The sequence below is a fragment of the Heloderma suspectum genome, chromosome 2, assembly GCF_057233095.1.
Source record: "Heloderma suspectum isolate Gila_16-S chromosome 2, 16-S_ref, whole genome shotgun sequence".
Classification (NCBI taxonomy): Eukaryota; Metazoa; Chordata; class Lepidosauria; order Squamata; family Helodermatidae; genus Heloderma; species Heloderma suspectum.
This window is the reverse complement of record NC_139459.1, coordinates 1,045,836-1,059,449: the sequence shown is the minus strand read 5'-3', so window position 1 is coordinate 1,059,449 and position 13,614 is coordinate 1,045,836. Positions and strand designations below refer to the sequence as shown.

Sequence of the window (13,614 nt, the reverse complement as noted above, 5' to 3'; positions counted from 1 at the left end):
TGTGTGCTCTTTGGGGGTGTAGTCATGCCAATGCCCCTCCACGTGTGCACACAGGTGCATCCCCCCCGCACCATTCTTCTGTCATTCCTCAAGCTGGACTGTGGAGTTGGAGACATTTTGTTCCTTGTCGGATGTGCTTTGCCAGCCAATGGGAAGCCAGTGGGGCCTCTGCACACACTGCGAGCAGAAGCATTGCGGAGCTCTTCAAGAATGCGGCCCTGGAATGTCTCTGTAGCCGGCAGACATCAGAGAGGGGAGGAGTGGCGTGCCGCCGCCAGGGCAGTGGCCACATATAGCCACCGCTGCTGCTGGGCCTGGCCCCCCACAGCCAGAGCAGAGAGGAGCTGCAGCCGGCCCTTACTGGCCCTCGGCTGCCCCGGCCTTTGGTTCCCAGGCTGGGTTGGAAAGGGAGCCTCAGAAAGAGCGCTGGGCGATTGGGGGCAGGAGGCGTGAGGCTCCTGGACAAAGTCGCCTTTGCCCTCCCTTGCAGTGAAGCCCCCCGAGCTCTTGCGGGGGCCCCTATAGCTTGCGTGGGGTGGGGTGGGTGGGGTCTGCGCTCTCCCTTCTCTGCTGGGCTGAGCTTCAGGGAGCCATCTCCCGGCATGGCTAACGAAGGCCTGCGAGGCAGCAACAGACAACAGCTTTAAGAGCATAAAACCGTAGCAGCAGATGCAACGGGGCGCTGGGGTGGCAGATCAAACATCACCTAAGGGGCCACGCAGGAATAACTTTGGAGCTGGGCAGGTTGGCGTTCGAGCTGGCAGTTCTTAAGGCTGTAGAGGTTTGGACCAGTACCTTGAATTGGGCCCGTAAATGTGGATGGTTTAAGACTGGCCCGATGTGGCCCTTCTGCCTGGTCCTGCTTTGTAGCTGAGCTGCTGCATTTTGTGCAAACTGCAGTTTCCGAGCCGCCTTCAAGGGCAGCCTGTTGTACAACACAGTGCAGTAATCCAGGTGGGCCGTTACCAGGACGTGGATGACTGTGGCCGCCCTGTCGTTTCCAGAAGAGGCTGTGCTGGCTCAGCAGACTTAGCTGGTGGAAGGTGTTGCGTGCCGCCCGGTTTCCGAGGACAGGGCCTGGGTCCAGGGCTACGAACCTTTCTGCTCTAAATGAATTCAGGGCAGGTGAATAGTATCCTAGGGCACTAAAGGAACTTGTCGATGTAATTTCAGGGCCTTTGTCTTGTCTGTCATTTTTTAAAATTTTTGGTGAAGTGCCTTGAGACTGGAGGGGGACGAATGTCCCCATCTTCAGAAGGGGCGGAGGGGAGAGGATCTAGGCAATTACCGGCTGGTCCTCTGGACATCAGTACCTGGAAAGGTTCTAGAACAGATCATTAAGAGGTCAGTCGGTGAGCATTTAGAAACAGACACGTGGTCACATGGAGCCGGCAAGAACGGGTCATGCTGGACTAACCTTACTTCCTTCTGGGAGATAGAATAACTAGCTTGGTAGGTCAGAGGAGTGTTGTGCATATAGCATATCCTGATTTCAGCAAGGCTTTAGACAAGGTCCCCCACAGTATTCTCGTTGGCAGGCTGCTAAAATGTGGGTTAGATCATGCTACTGTTAGGAGGCTTTGTAGCTGGATGATGGACAGTACCCAAAGAACCATTCTCATCGAGGGCTCCTCGTCCACCTTGGGGGGGGGGGGGACAAGGGAGTTGCTGCAGGGTTCTGTGCCCAGTATAGGGGGGAAGCTCATCACATCAGCAGGTGACACCAAGCTGCATAGGGTAGCCAGTATGTTTCCGGTCGGAACTCAAGGTGCTGGTGGTGACATTGGAAGCCCTAAGCGGCTCAGAACCTTGATCCGAGGGAGTGCTTCCCCCTGTATATGTCTGCCCAAGGACTGAGGTCTGTTGGAGGAGCCCTCCTCTGTGTCCTGCCAGTGCGAGACACACGCTATGATGGGACATGGGAAAGGGCTTTTTCTGCGGTGGCACCCTGGTTGTGGAGTGCCCTCACCTTGGAGGCCGGATTGGTGCAGACACTGGTTTCATCTTGGCATCAAGTTAAAACATGGCTTTTTGCCAAAGCCTTTGAGTGCTAATTGGATTCCCTGAATTTGCACACTGTTTTAACTATTTTATTGTTTTAGATTTTAAATTGTTATAAGCTAGCTTAATGATTTAATATATTTTTAGCTATTTAAATTATGTATTGTTTTACACTGTTTAAATTGATTTTATCTGTACACTACCCTGAGATCTTAATGATATAGGGCAGGATACAAATGTTTTAAATAAATCAATAATTCCTTAGAAGGCAGAAACGGGATTCAACATGATCTTGACAGGATGGAGAATGGGGCAAAAACTAACAATGAATTTCAGCAGCTTGGTAGGCCACAATCTAGACATGAGTCAGCAATGTGGTGCAGCAGCTGAAAAGGCCAATGCAGTTCTAGGCTGCATCATCACAAGTCTAGTGTCCAGATGGCGAGAAGTGATAGTTCTGCTCTGTTATGCTCACCGGAGGTCCCCTGGAGTACTGTGTCTGGTTCTGGGGACCTCCGGTGAGCATAAGGTGCTGCCCTTTAAGGAGGATCTTGAGAAACTAGAGCGAGTCCAGAGAGCGGGGCAGCCAGGAAGGTGAGGGGGCCTAGAGACCAAGTCCTGTGAGGAGAGGCTGAAGGAGTTGATCATGTTTCTCCTGGAGAAGAGACGACCAAGAGGTGACATGATAGCCGTCTTCCAGGTATTTAGAGGGCTGTCAAGATGGAGCAAATTTGTTTTCTGTGGGCCTGAATGAACAGGTTGAAATGACAAGAAAGGGGATTTTGACCAGAGAACTTTTAGGCAGTACGGACTGTTGGACCATGGAGCCTGCGAAGGTGGTGGGCCCTTCCTGGCTGGAGGTCTTCACCCAAAGGTTTGGAGGTGGTTGTGCCCGAGCCCAGCTGGGAGCAGGGCTCATCCTGCCCTGCTAGGAGGCATCTTCTTGCAACTGTGGAAAGGCCCAGGCTGGCCAGACATAGGTAGTCCTCAGGCTGCCTTGGCCAGGAGCCCGCCTTCCCGCCTGCCCTCCCAGCACTGGAGCTCTTGGGAAGCCTCAGCTCAAAGCAGCAGCTGCGGGGAATGTGCGGGGGGGCGTGTCTCCGGAGAGGAAGCAGCCCTGGCTGCTCCCAGGTCAGGGCAAGAGGAAGCAGGCGGGCGTTTCTGGGAAGGAGATCGTAGGGAGCCCCAGCCGGCTGTGTGCACAGCCAGGCGGTGGCAGAAGCCGTGTGTGGCTCTGGAGGGCGTGGAGCGACCTGCCCGCCCAACGCTTGAGGGCTCTGGGCGGGCAGCGTTCTTCGGCAGCAAGAGCGTGCCCACCGGCCTCGGGCAGGAGCCCCAGATCAGCCGCAGCCAGGTAGGAGGCCGGGGGGGGGTGCCAGGTGCCCGTGAGGCTGCGGGCAAGGCTGGCCGGTCTCTCAGGGTGAGGGGCGGGCATGTGGTGTTCAGAGTGAGGTGCTCTGGCTGGTTCTGTGGGAGGGGCAAGGCAGCGAAATGGAGAGCACGCTGGCACGCACCCCGGGGTGCTTGGACAGTTGGCCCATGGTACTTCTCCGGGAGGAGGAGCATGGCCGCCAGCCTCGGGCAGGAGCCCCAGATGGACCGTAGCCTGCCAAGTGGTGCAGCGCCCTGTGTGCTGTGCGTGCCTGTCCAGGTCACAGCCTGCACGGGGCAGAGGGGGTCTTTGTGCAGCGCCGGAGCGTGGAGCACCTGGTGATGCCTGGAGGGAGCCGGCGGAAGCTCGCGGCTGCTGGCTCTGGGAAGGTGCGGAGCAGCCAGGGCATCCTGCCAGGCCTGGCATCAGCCCACGGCCCTGGTCTCGTCAAGCTGCAAGTGAGCGAGCGCCTGTTCAGAGCTGCTCCTTCACGGGGGGGGGGGGGGGAATGGCTGCCGCCAGCTGAGAGCCAGCTGAGCTGCTGATGGAGAACAGAGAGGGGCCGTTGCCTGTGAAGAGCCCAGAGGGCGCCCCACAGTGGCCCATCCCACCCAGCAGGCACGCAACACACAGTGCCTGATTGCAGCCAATAGGAGCAGTTCGTGGGAGCCAGAGCACGGCAGCTGGATAAGATGAGGGGTGTGGGGGAGAGTTTTGCTGTAAAAAGCGATGCCCGCGCAGTTTTCCAGGCTTTCCCTTGATCCCTGGTCTCCTCGAGGCGCCATCCCTAGCTTCTGGTCTGACAAGCCCAACCAGGAGGTCTGCAGTCCCTCCTTCTCAGCAAGCTGCCCACCCACCGGTCTGTGTCCGAGCTGGGAGATGAAGCTGCGCCTTTCCAGTGTGTCTGTTTCCTAGATGTGTGTCCTGCCCTTCAGCATCGAACTATTCTATCCCTTCACCCCTCCCAAAGCGCTCCTTTGCCGATGGAGATGGGCGCAAGGGCGGCCTCTTGGTCCAGGGGCAGGCTCTGGCTGGGGTCTTTCTCCGGGTCTTAGCACACAGACAGCTGGGCTGATGGAGAAGATCAGATCAGGAGTGGGCGGGGCTTAACATCCCCCCCCCCCCCGGACTGAGCCGGGGCAGGGCCGCCTGATCCCTGCCAGGTGAGTCAAAGACACACCAAGGGATTCCGAGTGCCCTGACTCTGTGAGCTCACAGGGCCAGTACCCCCTCCCTCGACTCACCCAGATGTCGGCCAGCAAACAGGGAAGGACAGGGTCTCTGAGGCCACCTGGTCCAGCCCCGTCCAAGGGAGGAGGATCCAAACAGCAGATCAGCCCAAGAAAAGTGGAGAGCTCCGCCTCAACCTGATCCCATCCCAGGAGAGTAGGGGGATTCCTTTGAAGAAGTGAGGGGCGGATTTGCTATGAGCAAGTGAACCAGGGAGCAGTTCCCAGGAAGGGCTCCTGTGGCTTCCCTCTTGTGGTTTCCCTGTCATCATCATCAGATGACTGTATCACTTGCTCCTTTTTGCCATGGGGGCTTATCAGCCCAGGCTCCCTGCAGACGGGCTTCCTCTTGTGGACGGGGCTGTCATGGTTGAATGACAGTGCTGATCTTCTCTTGCCAGCCTCAGTGGGCTCCTCCCTGGCCAGCCCTGGAGCTCTGGTGATGCCTGCATCCCACGCACTGCCTGATCCTCATAGCTGCCGTGGCGCCTGTCCCATTGCTCTCAGGAAGCAGTAAATACTCCAAAAGGGCCCCTCTCCCTGTGCTTATCTGCGAGGCTCAAGGGGCAAAAGAAGCAGAACTTCCAGCGTGGCTGTAGGGTAAGGTGGGGCTCCAGCAGGCTGGAATTGGGTGGTGCCTTGGGTGGGGTAGTGGAGGCAGTGCCCCGGTTCCTGGCGCTGCTGCACTTCCTTGCTCCCACCCCCCCACTTCTCCGCCAAACAGCTTGGAGCAACTAACATCAGGGTCTCACGTGTCTGCCCTCCCTCCCTCCCAAGCCCAATGGGCCAATCCTACTGCTAGCATTTGTTAAGCACCTTCCTAATTGAAGTAAATAAAGCTAACTGAGTGGCCCATCTAAGAGTAATACGTTAAATGGTGACATGGGACATGCACTGGAACCCCCCTGCCCACCCACACAGACACGCATGCACACAGGCCCACAGATGGCTGGAAACACTTGTGGCAAATGCAGCCGCCCCAGCGCCTCCAGCTGTGGGAAACTAGCTCCACTTTAACCAGCTCCACTTTTTTAGCCTGAGCCTCGTGTTTGTTCCTACTCCGTGAGCTTTGTGTCGGCACTAGGAGCTTTCGGCCGAGCAGAGCTGGGATAGAATGCCACACTGGAGGCATTCGAGACGAGGCTGGACAGCCACCTGTCAGGGATGCTCTGACTTGGATGCCTGCACTGAGCAGGTTGGACTCGGTGGTCTTACAGGCCCCTTCCAACCCTACTCTTCTATGATTCTGTAGTTGTAAAGCCTAGTGGCAGTGCAAAGGCGAGCCTGGTTTGCAGTGGCCCCTGTTGGGAGAATATTTGTGTGTTTGTTTATTTGTTTATTGCATTTATATAACCGCCTCCCCCCCCCCTTGTGAGGAACCCACGGTGGCTTACATACTGCTCTCTATTTTCTCCTCACAGCAACCCTGAGAGTTAGTGTCAGGCCCACAGTCATCCAGTTTGCTTCATGGCCCAGTAGGGACTAGAACCCAGTCTCCCCACTCCCAGTCCAATGCTCTGACCGCTACACCACACTGACTCTCAATAACATGCTGGAGGGAGGTGGGGTTCCATTCCCAGAGGTGGTGAGGGATGGAAGCCCCCCAGATCATGTGATGGAAGAGTGGGGTTTTGTGCTCTTGTGTGAACACTCACTTGTATGTCCTCTTAGCTTCCAGGGCTGGAGGGGTTGCCCATGCCATGCTCCCACCCCTCAGCAATGACCAGGTGTCTCCTTTCGCAGGTGAAGCCAAAGAGGGGACTCCGCAGCCGCCACGATGGTCGCCCTGTCACTCAAGATAAGCATCGGCAATGTGGTGAAGACGATGCAGTTCGAGCCCTCTACCATGGTGTACGATGCCTGCCGAATCATCCGGGAGCGAGTGCCGGAGGCGCAGGTGGGCCAGCGTAAGTTCTGTGGGTGGGGAGACGGCACATATGCATGTGGTCCCTAGGGCCAGGGCAGCGTTTCAGTCTTTTCCCTTGGATGAGAGAAGACAGGTCCTTTGCTCCCTTTTTGTGCATGTGCATGCTCCCCCCCACACACACACACTTTGGAAAAGATTGTGCAGGGGGGCTCTTGCCTACCCTTGTGACTGACCCTGGACCATCATCTACATGTGATGTGAATGTGTGCAGATATAATTGATCAGTTGATCAATCCATAATATGTTTTTTAGTTGATAAATGGACTAAGATTTCTTTAATCAGGCGTCAGCCCTAGATATTTGGATTTTGGATGTGTAATCAAAAGAGGCCTGGAACTCTGTCATGCTCTCAGCATGGGGAAAGGCAACCCGGGCAGGGAGTGCGCGGGGACTTTGGTGGGTGTAGCCATGCCCACTGATGTCATCCAGCCTGTGGAGGGCCTCGGGGGGGCAGTTGGGCCCTCCGCCCAAATTATGTTCTGCACCCCCAGTTCACATCCAGAACCTGAAATCCAGGTCAGAAGAGTGGCTGGCTTCCAACCTGCAGTTCCAAGGCACATGGTGACAGCAGAGCGACCAGAGACACTCTTGATCAGCTGTTACTCGCAGGCAGAAATTAGTCTGAAGGCAAAGGGAGGCGTGGGCTGGGGAGAGAGCTGAGCCTGCGCTCCCTGTCTGTCCCGAAAGGCCTCAGAAGCCAGCCTGTGGCACCACCAGGGATGTTGGAGGAATGCATTTTGAGGTGGAGCTCGGCGAGCTCTCGCTGGCTCAGGCCCCCAGGCTCTGACCCAACCAGCTGCTGGCTGGCTCACTCAGCCTGGCTGCTGTGGCAGTGGCGGTGGGACAGGAGGAGGATGCGTGGGGAGCACCGCTCCCCTCTTGTCCTCCCTTCTGCACACAGCAAGGTCTCTGTGCACAAGTCCTTTGTTCTCCCTCCCGGGATCGGGAGGGAGAATGAAAGACTTGCAAACGCAGCGACCTCGTGCTGCGCAACTGGCTTTTTCTCCTCCTCCCACGACAGGGAAAAGGAGCCAGGTGCACACAGTGGCAGAGTTTTTTTGCGCAAAATGGTGGCGGGGACTCACGCCACCGCCATTTAGTGCAAAAAACCTTGGTAAAGTTCCTGCATTTGGGGAACTTTACCATGGCTCAGCCCACCTATGAAAGCCAAGTGGAATCCATCATGGGGATCCAGCGGGCCCCAAAAGGGCCATATTTCCCTGTGACAGACAACCCTAGGTGCCACTAGGTGATACTGCCATTGGTCAGTCCTGGTTCTCCTGGAGCTGTCCTGTGGATATTAGATCTTTGCATTTCCCAGGTGGACGGCAGAAGATCTGATATACACTGATTTATTGTTCGCTGCTCTGGAATCTGTTTAGATATCGAGCGGTATATAAATGTTGTCAGTAAATAAAATGAATAAGCAACAAGCTTGTTGCCTAAAAAAGAAGCATGCACTGGCAGATTAAGATGGGGATTCTAGCAGGAAGCGTTTGGACGGTGGTTTAGTTGTCACATCAAAGAAGGCCACGAATCCTGTGGGTCATCGTAAGAGCACCAGAGCATCCCTGAAGCTGGGCTGGACTAAAGGGGATCCAGCATCTTCTCCCTGCTTCCCACAGAGGGCACCCAGATGCCTCCAGAAGGCTGTTTCCACCACCAGCATCCGCAGGGCCTCAAGACAGTGGCCCCCTTCCACAGCTGCTGCCCAGCATCTGATATTCAGTGGCTGAAAGCCTCTGCTTTCTCAGGCCGAGCTCCTTCCTCAGGATCTTCTCTAGCAGAACATCGCCAACCCTGTGCAAGAGGGGAGGCATCAGCAGAATTGTCAAAGGACAGCAGATCTCCAGGGGAAAATCCCCAAACCCTAAGGCGGGTGGGAACTCAAACTAGGAGTGTTGAGAGTCCATTGGAGAAGGAAACGAGGGGAGGGGCAATGGGATGGGCTGGCTGGAAGTGACCACTAGTGAGGAGGCTGTGAGGTCAGCTGGCGGGAGAGGCTAGTGGAGAAGGGGGGAGGCGTGCCACTTCACTGCTTCATTTCCTTCCTTCTCATCACTTGGAGCAGGGGTGGGGAGCCTGCAGCTCCTGACCTCCGGGGCCCCGTCCCAGCCCCCCTTTTCCGGCAGCCACCGACCATTTGGTGGTTTCTCAGCTTTGGGGCGACTTTTCCCAGTTCTGAAAGGCGGAGATGCCTCTGCGAAGGCTGTGTGGCTGGCAGCAAAGCCTTCAAGCTGCGACACGCCGGCATTGTGTGCGCGCGTGTCGTTCCGCCGGCCCTTCTGCTGTTGGGCCCACCCCTTCTGCCTTCGGCTCCACACGCCACTGGAGTGCGGCCCCTGAGAACGTCTCCAGAATGGAACCCGGCCCGCGGGCTGAGAGAAGCTCCCCACCCCCGACTCACAGGGATGAGTCCAGAGGATGGAGACAGAGGCACATAGATCTAAAAAGGGCAGAGGGAAGGACTGATTTGTTAGTAGTCAAAGAACCCCAAGGTGCTGTAGAATGCCAGATCGAAAACATTTCAACCCACAGAGCTTAAAAGCAGAGCAATACAATGAGGAACAAGAGCGGTAGTCGCCTCCTAAGCAGTCACGGAAAGCTAGGCCAGATAAAAACGTCTTCCCTGCTCACCGAAAGGCAAGCCATGAGGGGGCCAATCTACTCCTCTGGGAAGGGAATTCCACAGACAGGGTGCCGCCCCTGAGAAGGCCCTGTCCTGTGTTCCTACCAACCTAACCTTGTAGAGCAGGGCCGCCGATGATGTTTGAAAGATACAGGCAGGCTCATATGGAAGCAAGCAGCCCTTCAGATATTCAGGGCCCGAGTATTTTATTGTCTGGCTAGATCACTTCCTGGTTCACACTATTTTTAAATGGCCCCAAGGCTAAAAGTGAGAGTTGCCCATAGAAATCAATGGAGAAATCCAAGTGTTTAATTTAATTGGACATGTCAGCAGAGAGAAGAGTTCCTGCTCTTTATAACTCAGTTCTTACTTAGTGTGAGACATTTAAAATGGGTTTTTAATGCATTGAGCAGGGGGTGGACTAGATGGCCTCAAATCCCCTCCAACTCTATGATTCCATGATCAGTTAATTGTCCCCATATTGCCCATTGGAAGAAAATGACTTATGACAGCCCTGCAGTGTAGTTCACATTGAATAGTGCAGGTCAGGCTGTGAGTAGTTTACAACAACCCGGCACTATTGTCCAAAGGTATTAGATCCCTGTGGCAGGTTGGGGGCTGTGCTGAGCGAGAGTAGCTTCCGGCAGCCCTGCAGTGGAGCCCACTGTTAATGTCACAGGTCAGAGGTGAGGCCGAATTGGATTCTTAGTCAAGATTCCGCCACACCTCTCAGGTTGCAGCCGAGGTATGGTGCAGTGGCAAGGGTGGTGGACTGGGCCTGAGGAGACCCGGGTTTGAGTCCCCGCTTGCTGTGAAGCTCAGTGGGTGACCCTGGGCTAATCACTGACTCTCCGCCTCACCTACCTCACAGGGTTGTTGTGAGGCTAAACTAGGGAGGGGGAGGAGGACCATGTGAGCCGCCTGGGGCCCTTGAGAGAGGAAAACAGTCAGGATGTCAATGTGAGAATAAGAACGTCAGTCGACTTAAATTGCCCCCGCAGGCCGAATCGAGCAGTGAGCCTCTTCCTGGCAGCCCCGTGAACTGACCTGGGCAGAGGAGGGGTCCCTCGCGGCTGTTCTTCGGCTCAAAGCAGGGCATTTCTGCAAGGACACAGGCCCGGGGGCAGCACTGCTTCCCGTGCGGGGAACCCAGACACTGAAAGGTGCCTGTGTCGTCAGCTCTCCTGGGCAAAAACGAGGGCACGGCACTTCTCGGGTGGGGGGGGGGTCCTCCTGAAGCATCGATTCAGGCCCGTGTGCAGGTGAAGAGGGCTGGAGTGTGTCTCGGGGGTGGGGGGGCATTTGAAGGGGCCAGTCCTGCGGGGCGGTGGAAGAGTAAGGCCATAATGGGTCTCAGGCTCTGCATCCAGTTGCGGCCGCTGGGAGGCCCCTTAGGCCTCTGCTGGGAGAGTCTCTCTCTGCTCTTTTGCAGCCAATGACTTTGGCCTCTTTTTGTCCGATGAAGACCCCAAGAAGGGCATCTGGCTGGAAGCAGGGAAGGCTCTGGACTACTACATGCTCCGCAATGGGGTATGTCCCTCCCTCTTTGCCTCCCTCAGGCTCTCCTGCGGGATCCAGGCTTCATCGGAAGAAACGCAGGGCCGCTCTGGCCTGTGCGTGTGTTCACGCAGTGGCCAGCCAGCTGTCCCAGTGGGAGGCCCACAAGCAGGACATGAGCACGCACCTCGGTGCGCGCACTCATGTTCCCCAGCAGCTGGTGTTGAGAGGCACACTGCCCCCGGCGCTGGAGGTAATGCGTGCCGTCTTGGCTAGTAGCTCTTGGTAGCCTCACCTCGTGATCATTCTGCCCCCACCCCCAGACCTGTGGTTGGCCCCCGGCTGGTGCTGAACCCTGGCCCGGGCCTTCTCTGCCCCCCCCAACTTCTCAGGACACCATGGAATACAAGAAGAAGCAGCGGCCTCTGAAGATCCGCATGCTGGACGGGACCGTCAAGACCGTCATGGTGGACGACTCCAAGACGGTCACGGACATCCTCATGACCATCTGCGCCAGGATCGGTGAGGAGCGCTGAAGCGCTTGTGCAGGGGGCGGGACGGAGGGAGGGGCCCTCTCTCCTTCAGCTTTTTGCCCTGAAAGCCAGGAGGGGCCGCTGCTGCCACCATCTTGGCGGGGCAGAGGGCCAGGGCTGGCTGCCGCTGCGGTGGGGGCTCTGGACCTGCCGCCACTTCCCGCTCCCCTCCCTGCCCCCTTCACCAAGGCTGCTTCTGGCCACCCTGCAGGCATCACCAACCACGATGAGTATTCCCTGGTGCGAGAGATCGTGGAAGAGAAGAAAGAGGAGCAGACTGGCACCCTCAGGAAGGACAAGACGCTCCTGCGGGACGAGAAGAAGATGGAGAAGCTGAAGCAGAAGCTGCACACGGACGATGAGCGTGAGTGGGGCAGGAGGGCTCCATGGCCCAGGGAAAGGCGCTGGCCAGCCTGCGGAGGGGCGGCTCCCGCCTCCCCTGCCCTGCCACCCACTGAACACTTCTCCTCTGGCAGTGAACTGGCTGGATCACGGGCGCACTCTGCGGGAGCAGGGCATCGACGACAGTGAGACGCTGCTCCTCCGGCGGAAGTTCTTCTACTCGGACCAGAATGTGGATTCGCGCGATCCTGTGCAGCTCAACCTCCTCTACGTTCAGGTCTTTCCCCCACCCCCAGCATTACCCTCATTTCTCCTGGTTGTAGCATGACTCTCCGCCCACCTGGCTAGAAGGCTGCAGAGGTGCCTGGAATGTCTGGCCTGGGTGGGTGGCTGCTGGGTGGAGACAGGGGTCTTTTCTCCCCCCGCCCCCAGATCATGGCTGGGGCGGTAAGGGCTCGCTAAGGAGAGGTGGGTGCCAACTTGCTTTGCTCCCGCCCCCCTTGATAGGCCCGTGACGACATCCTGAATGGCTCCCACCCTGTCTCCTTCGATAAGGCCTGCGAGTTTGCCGGGTTCCAGTGTCAGATCCAGTTTGGTTCCCACAATGAACAGAAGCACAAGCCGGGATTCCTGGAGTGAGTCTGTCCCCGCTGCAGAGTGGCCACCAGGGAGGCCCTAATCTTTGCCGTGTTGCATTGGGGTGTGTTGGTGGGCAGGGGGCTGCACTGGGTCCTGGGGGGCCCTGATTGTGGCAGTTCCCCATTCCTCAGGGCTGGGCTGCCCCATCCCGTCCTACCTCCAAGGAGCGCAGGCTGGGTGGAACGAGGTCCACCCCGCGTGTTGGCTTCCTGCTGTGTGACCCCAGCCCCTCAGTCCTCTCCTCCTTCCCCTTTTGCAGTCTGAAGGATTTTCTGCCCAAAGAATACATCAAGCAGAAGGGTGAGCGCAAGATTTTCACGGTGAGTGGAAGGGAGGGAGGTGGCATCTGCTCTTCCCGGAATCTTGGGATGTTCAGGCTGGGCCGTGTCCCCCCCAAACTGCCAGGAGCCTCTCTTTAGCCCAGTGCAGCATGGGCGTGTCTAAGGGCCGGTTCACGTATTCCGTTAATATATAGGCAGCTGACCGGGCCCTTTCCTGGGTAGGGGTGGTGGTGCGGCAGCACCTCAGCAGGGAGAAGAAGGGCGGGGACTGAGCGGAGGCGGGCTGGGGTGGTGGTGGCTCAGGGCTGGGGGGCTGGGCGCAAAGGTCACGGGCCATTTTCTCCGCTCTCAGGCCCACAAGAACTGTGGCAGCATGAGCGAAATTGAGGCCAAGGCACGCTACGTCAAACTCGCCCGCTCCCTCAAGACGTATGGCGTCTCCTTCTTCCTGGTCAAGGTGAGACTGAGCGCCGGCCTCGTGGCTGCCCATTCGTGGGCCTCTCGTGGGCGGCCCTCGGGAGGGGGTGCTGCACACCTGAGGCCGGTGCTCTGCCTGAGGCCGAGTGGGCCGTTGTTGCAGAGCCAGGGCCCAGGAGTGGAGGCTGGACTGGGCCTGTGCTGAACCTCCCCCCCCCCCCCCGGCCTGCAGGAGAAGATGAAAGGGAAGAACAAGCTGGTGCCACGCCTCCTGGGCATCACCAAGGAGTGTGTGATGCGTGTGGACGAGAAGACCAAGGAGGTCATCCAGGAGTGGAACCTCACCAACATCAAGCGCTGGGCGGCCTCCCCCAAGAGCTTCACGCTGGTAATGCCCCTCCCCGGAGCGGGCCGGGCCGCCCCCACTCTCTGCTGCCCTCCACCCTACCCAGGCACCTTGCCCGGATGCCCCACCTCCTGCCCCGGGGCCTCGCGACGGAAGAGGGTCGGGGCTGCTCCCTGGAGGAGCGCGCGGGGGGAGGGTCTGGCGGCTCTGGCACAGCATGCCCCCCCACTCTGCTGCTCTTGCTTTGTTGCAGGACTTCGGGGATTACCAGGATGGCTACTACTCAGTGCAAACCACAGAAGGGGAGCAAATTGCCCAGCTCATTGCCGGCTACATTGATATCATCCTGAAGAAGGTAAGTTTGCACCGGGGGGGGCGCTGGGGAAGGGCAGCATGTTGCG

The 13,614-nt window shown here is 57.7% G+C and overlaps 1 protein-coding gene across 6 annotated transcripts in view; it reads left to right on the top strand.

Moving 5' to 3' along the window:
* TLN1 (talin 1) overlaps positions 1 to 13,614 on the top strand; it is a 69,932-nt gene that overhangs the window by 22,393 nt on the left and 33,925 nt on the right. For 3 of the 6 annotated variants that reach the window (XM_084832720.1, XM_084832723.1, XM_084832722.1), the window contains exons 2-11: positions 6,346 to 6,509; positions 10,591 to 10,688; positions 11,048 to 11,177; positions 11,400 to 11,552; positions 11,665 to 11,807; positions 12,038 to 12,165; positions 12,429 to 12,489; positions 12,803 to 12,907; positions 13,100 to 13,255; positions 13,467 to 13,568. In XM_084832720.1, the coding sequence (XP_084688846.1) occupies positions 6,380 to 6,509; positions 10,591 to 10,688; positions 11,048 to 11,177; positions 11,400 to 11,552; positions 11,665 to 11,807; positions 12,038 to 12,165; positions 12,429 to 12,489; positions 12,803 to 12,907; positions 13,100 to 13,255; positions 13,467 to 13,568 (1,206 nt within the window). In that variant the 5' untranslated portion in view covers positions 6,346 to 6,379. Of the gene's footprint in view, positions 1 to 3,266; positions 3,356 to 5,113; positions 5,203 to 6,345; positions 6,510 to 10,590; positions 10,689 to 11,047; positions 11,178 to 11,399; positions 11,553 to 11,664; positions 11,808 to 12,037; positions 12,166 to 12,428; positions 12,490 to 12,802; positions 12,908 to 13,099; positions 13,256 to 13,466; positions 13,569 to 13,614 lie in introns of those variants that run through there. The other 3 variants (XM_084832724.1, XM_084832719.1, XM_084832721.1) reach the window with 2 other exon arrangements.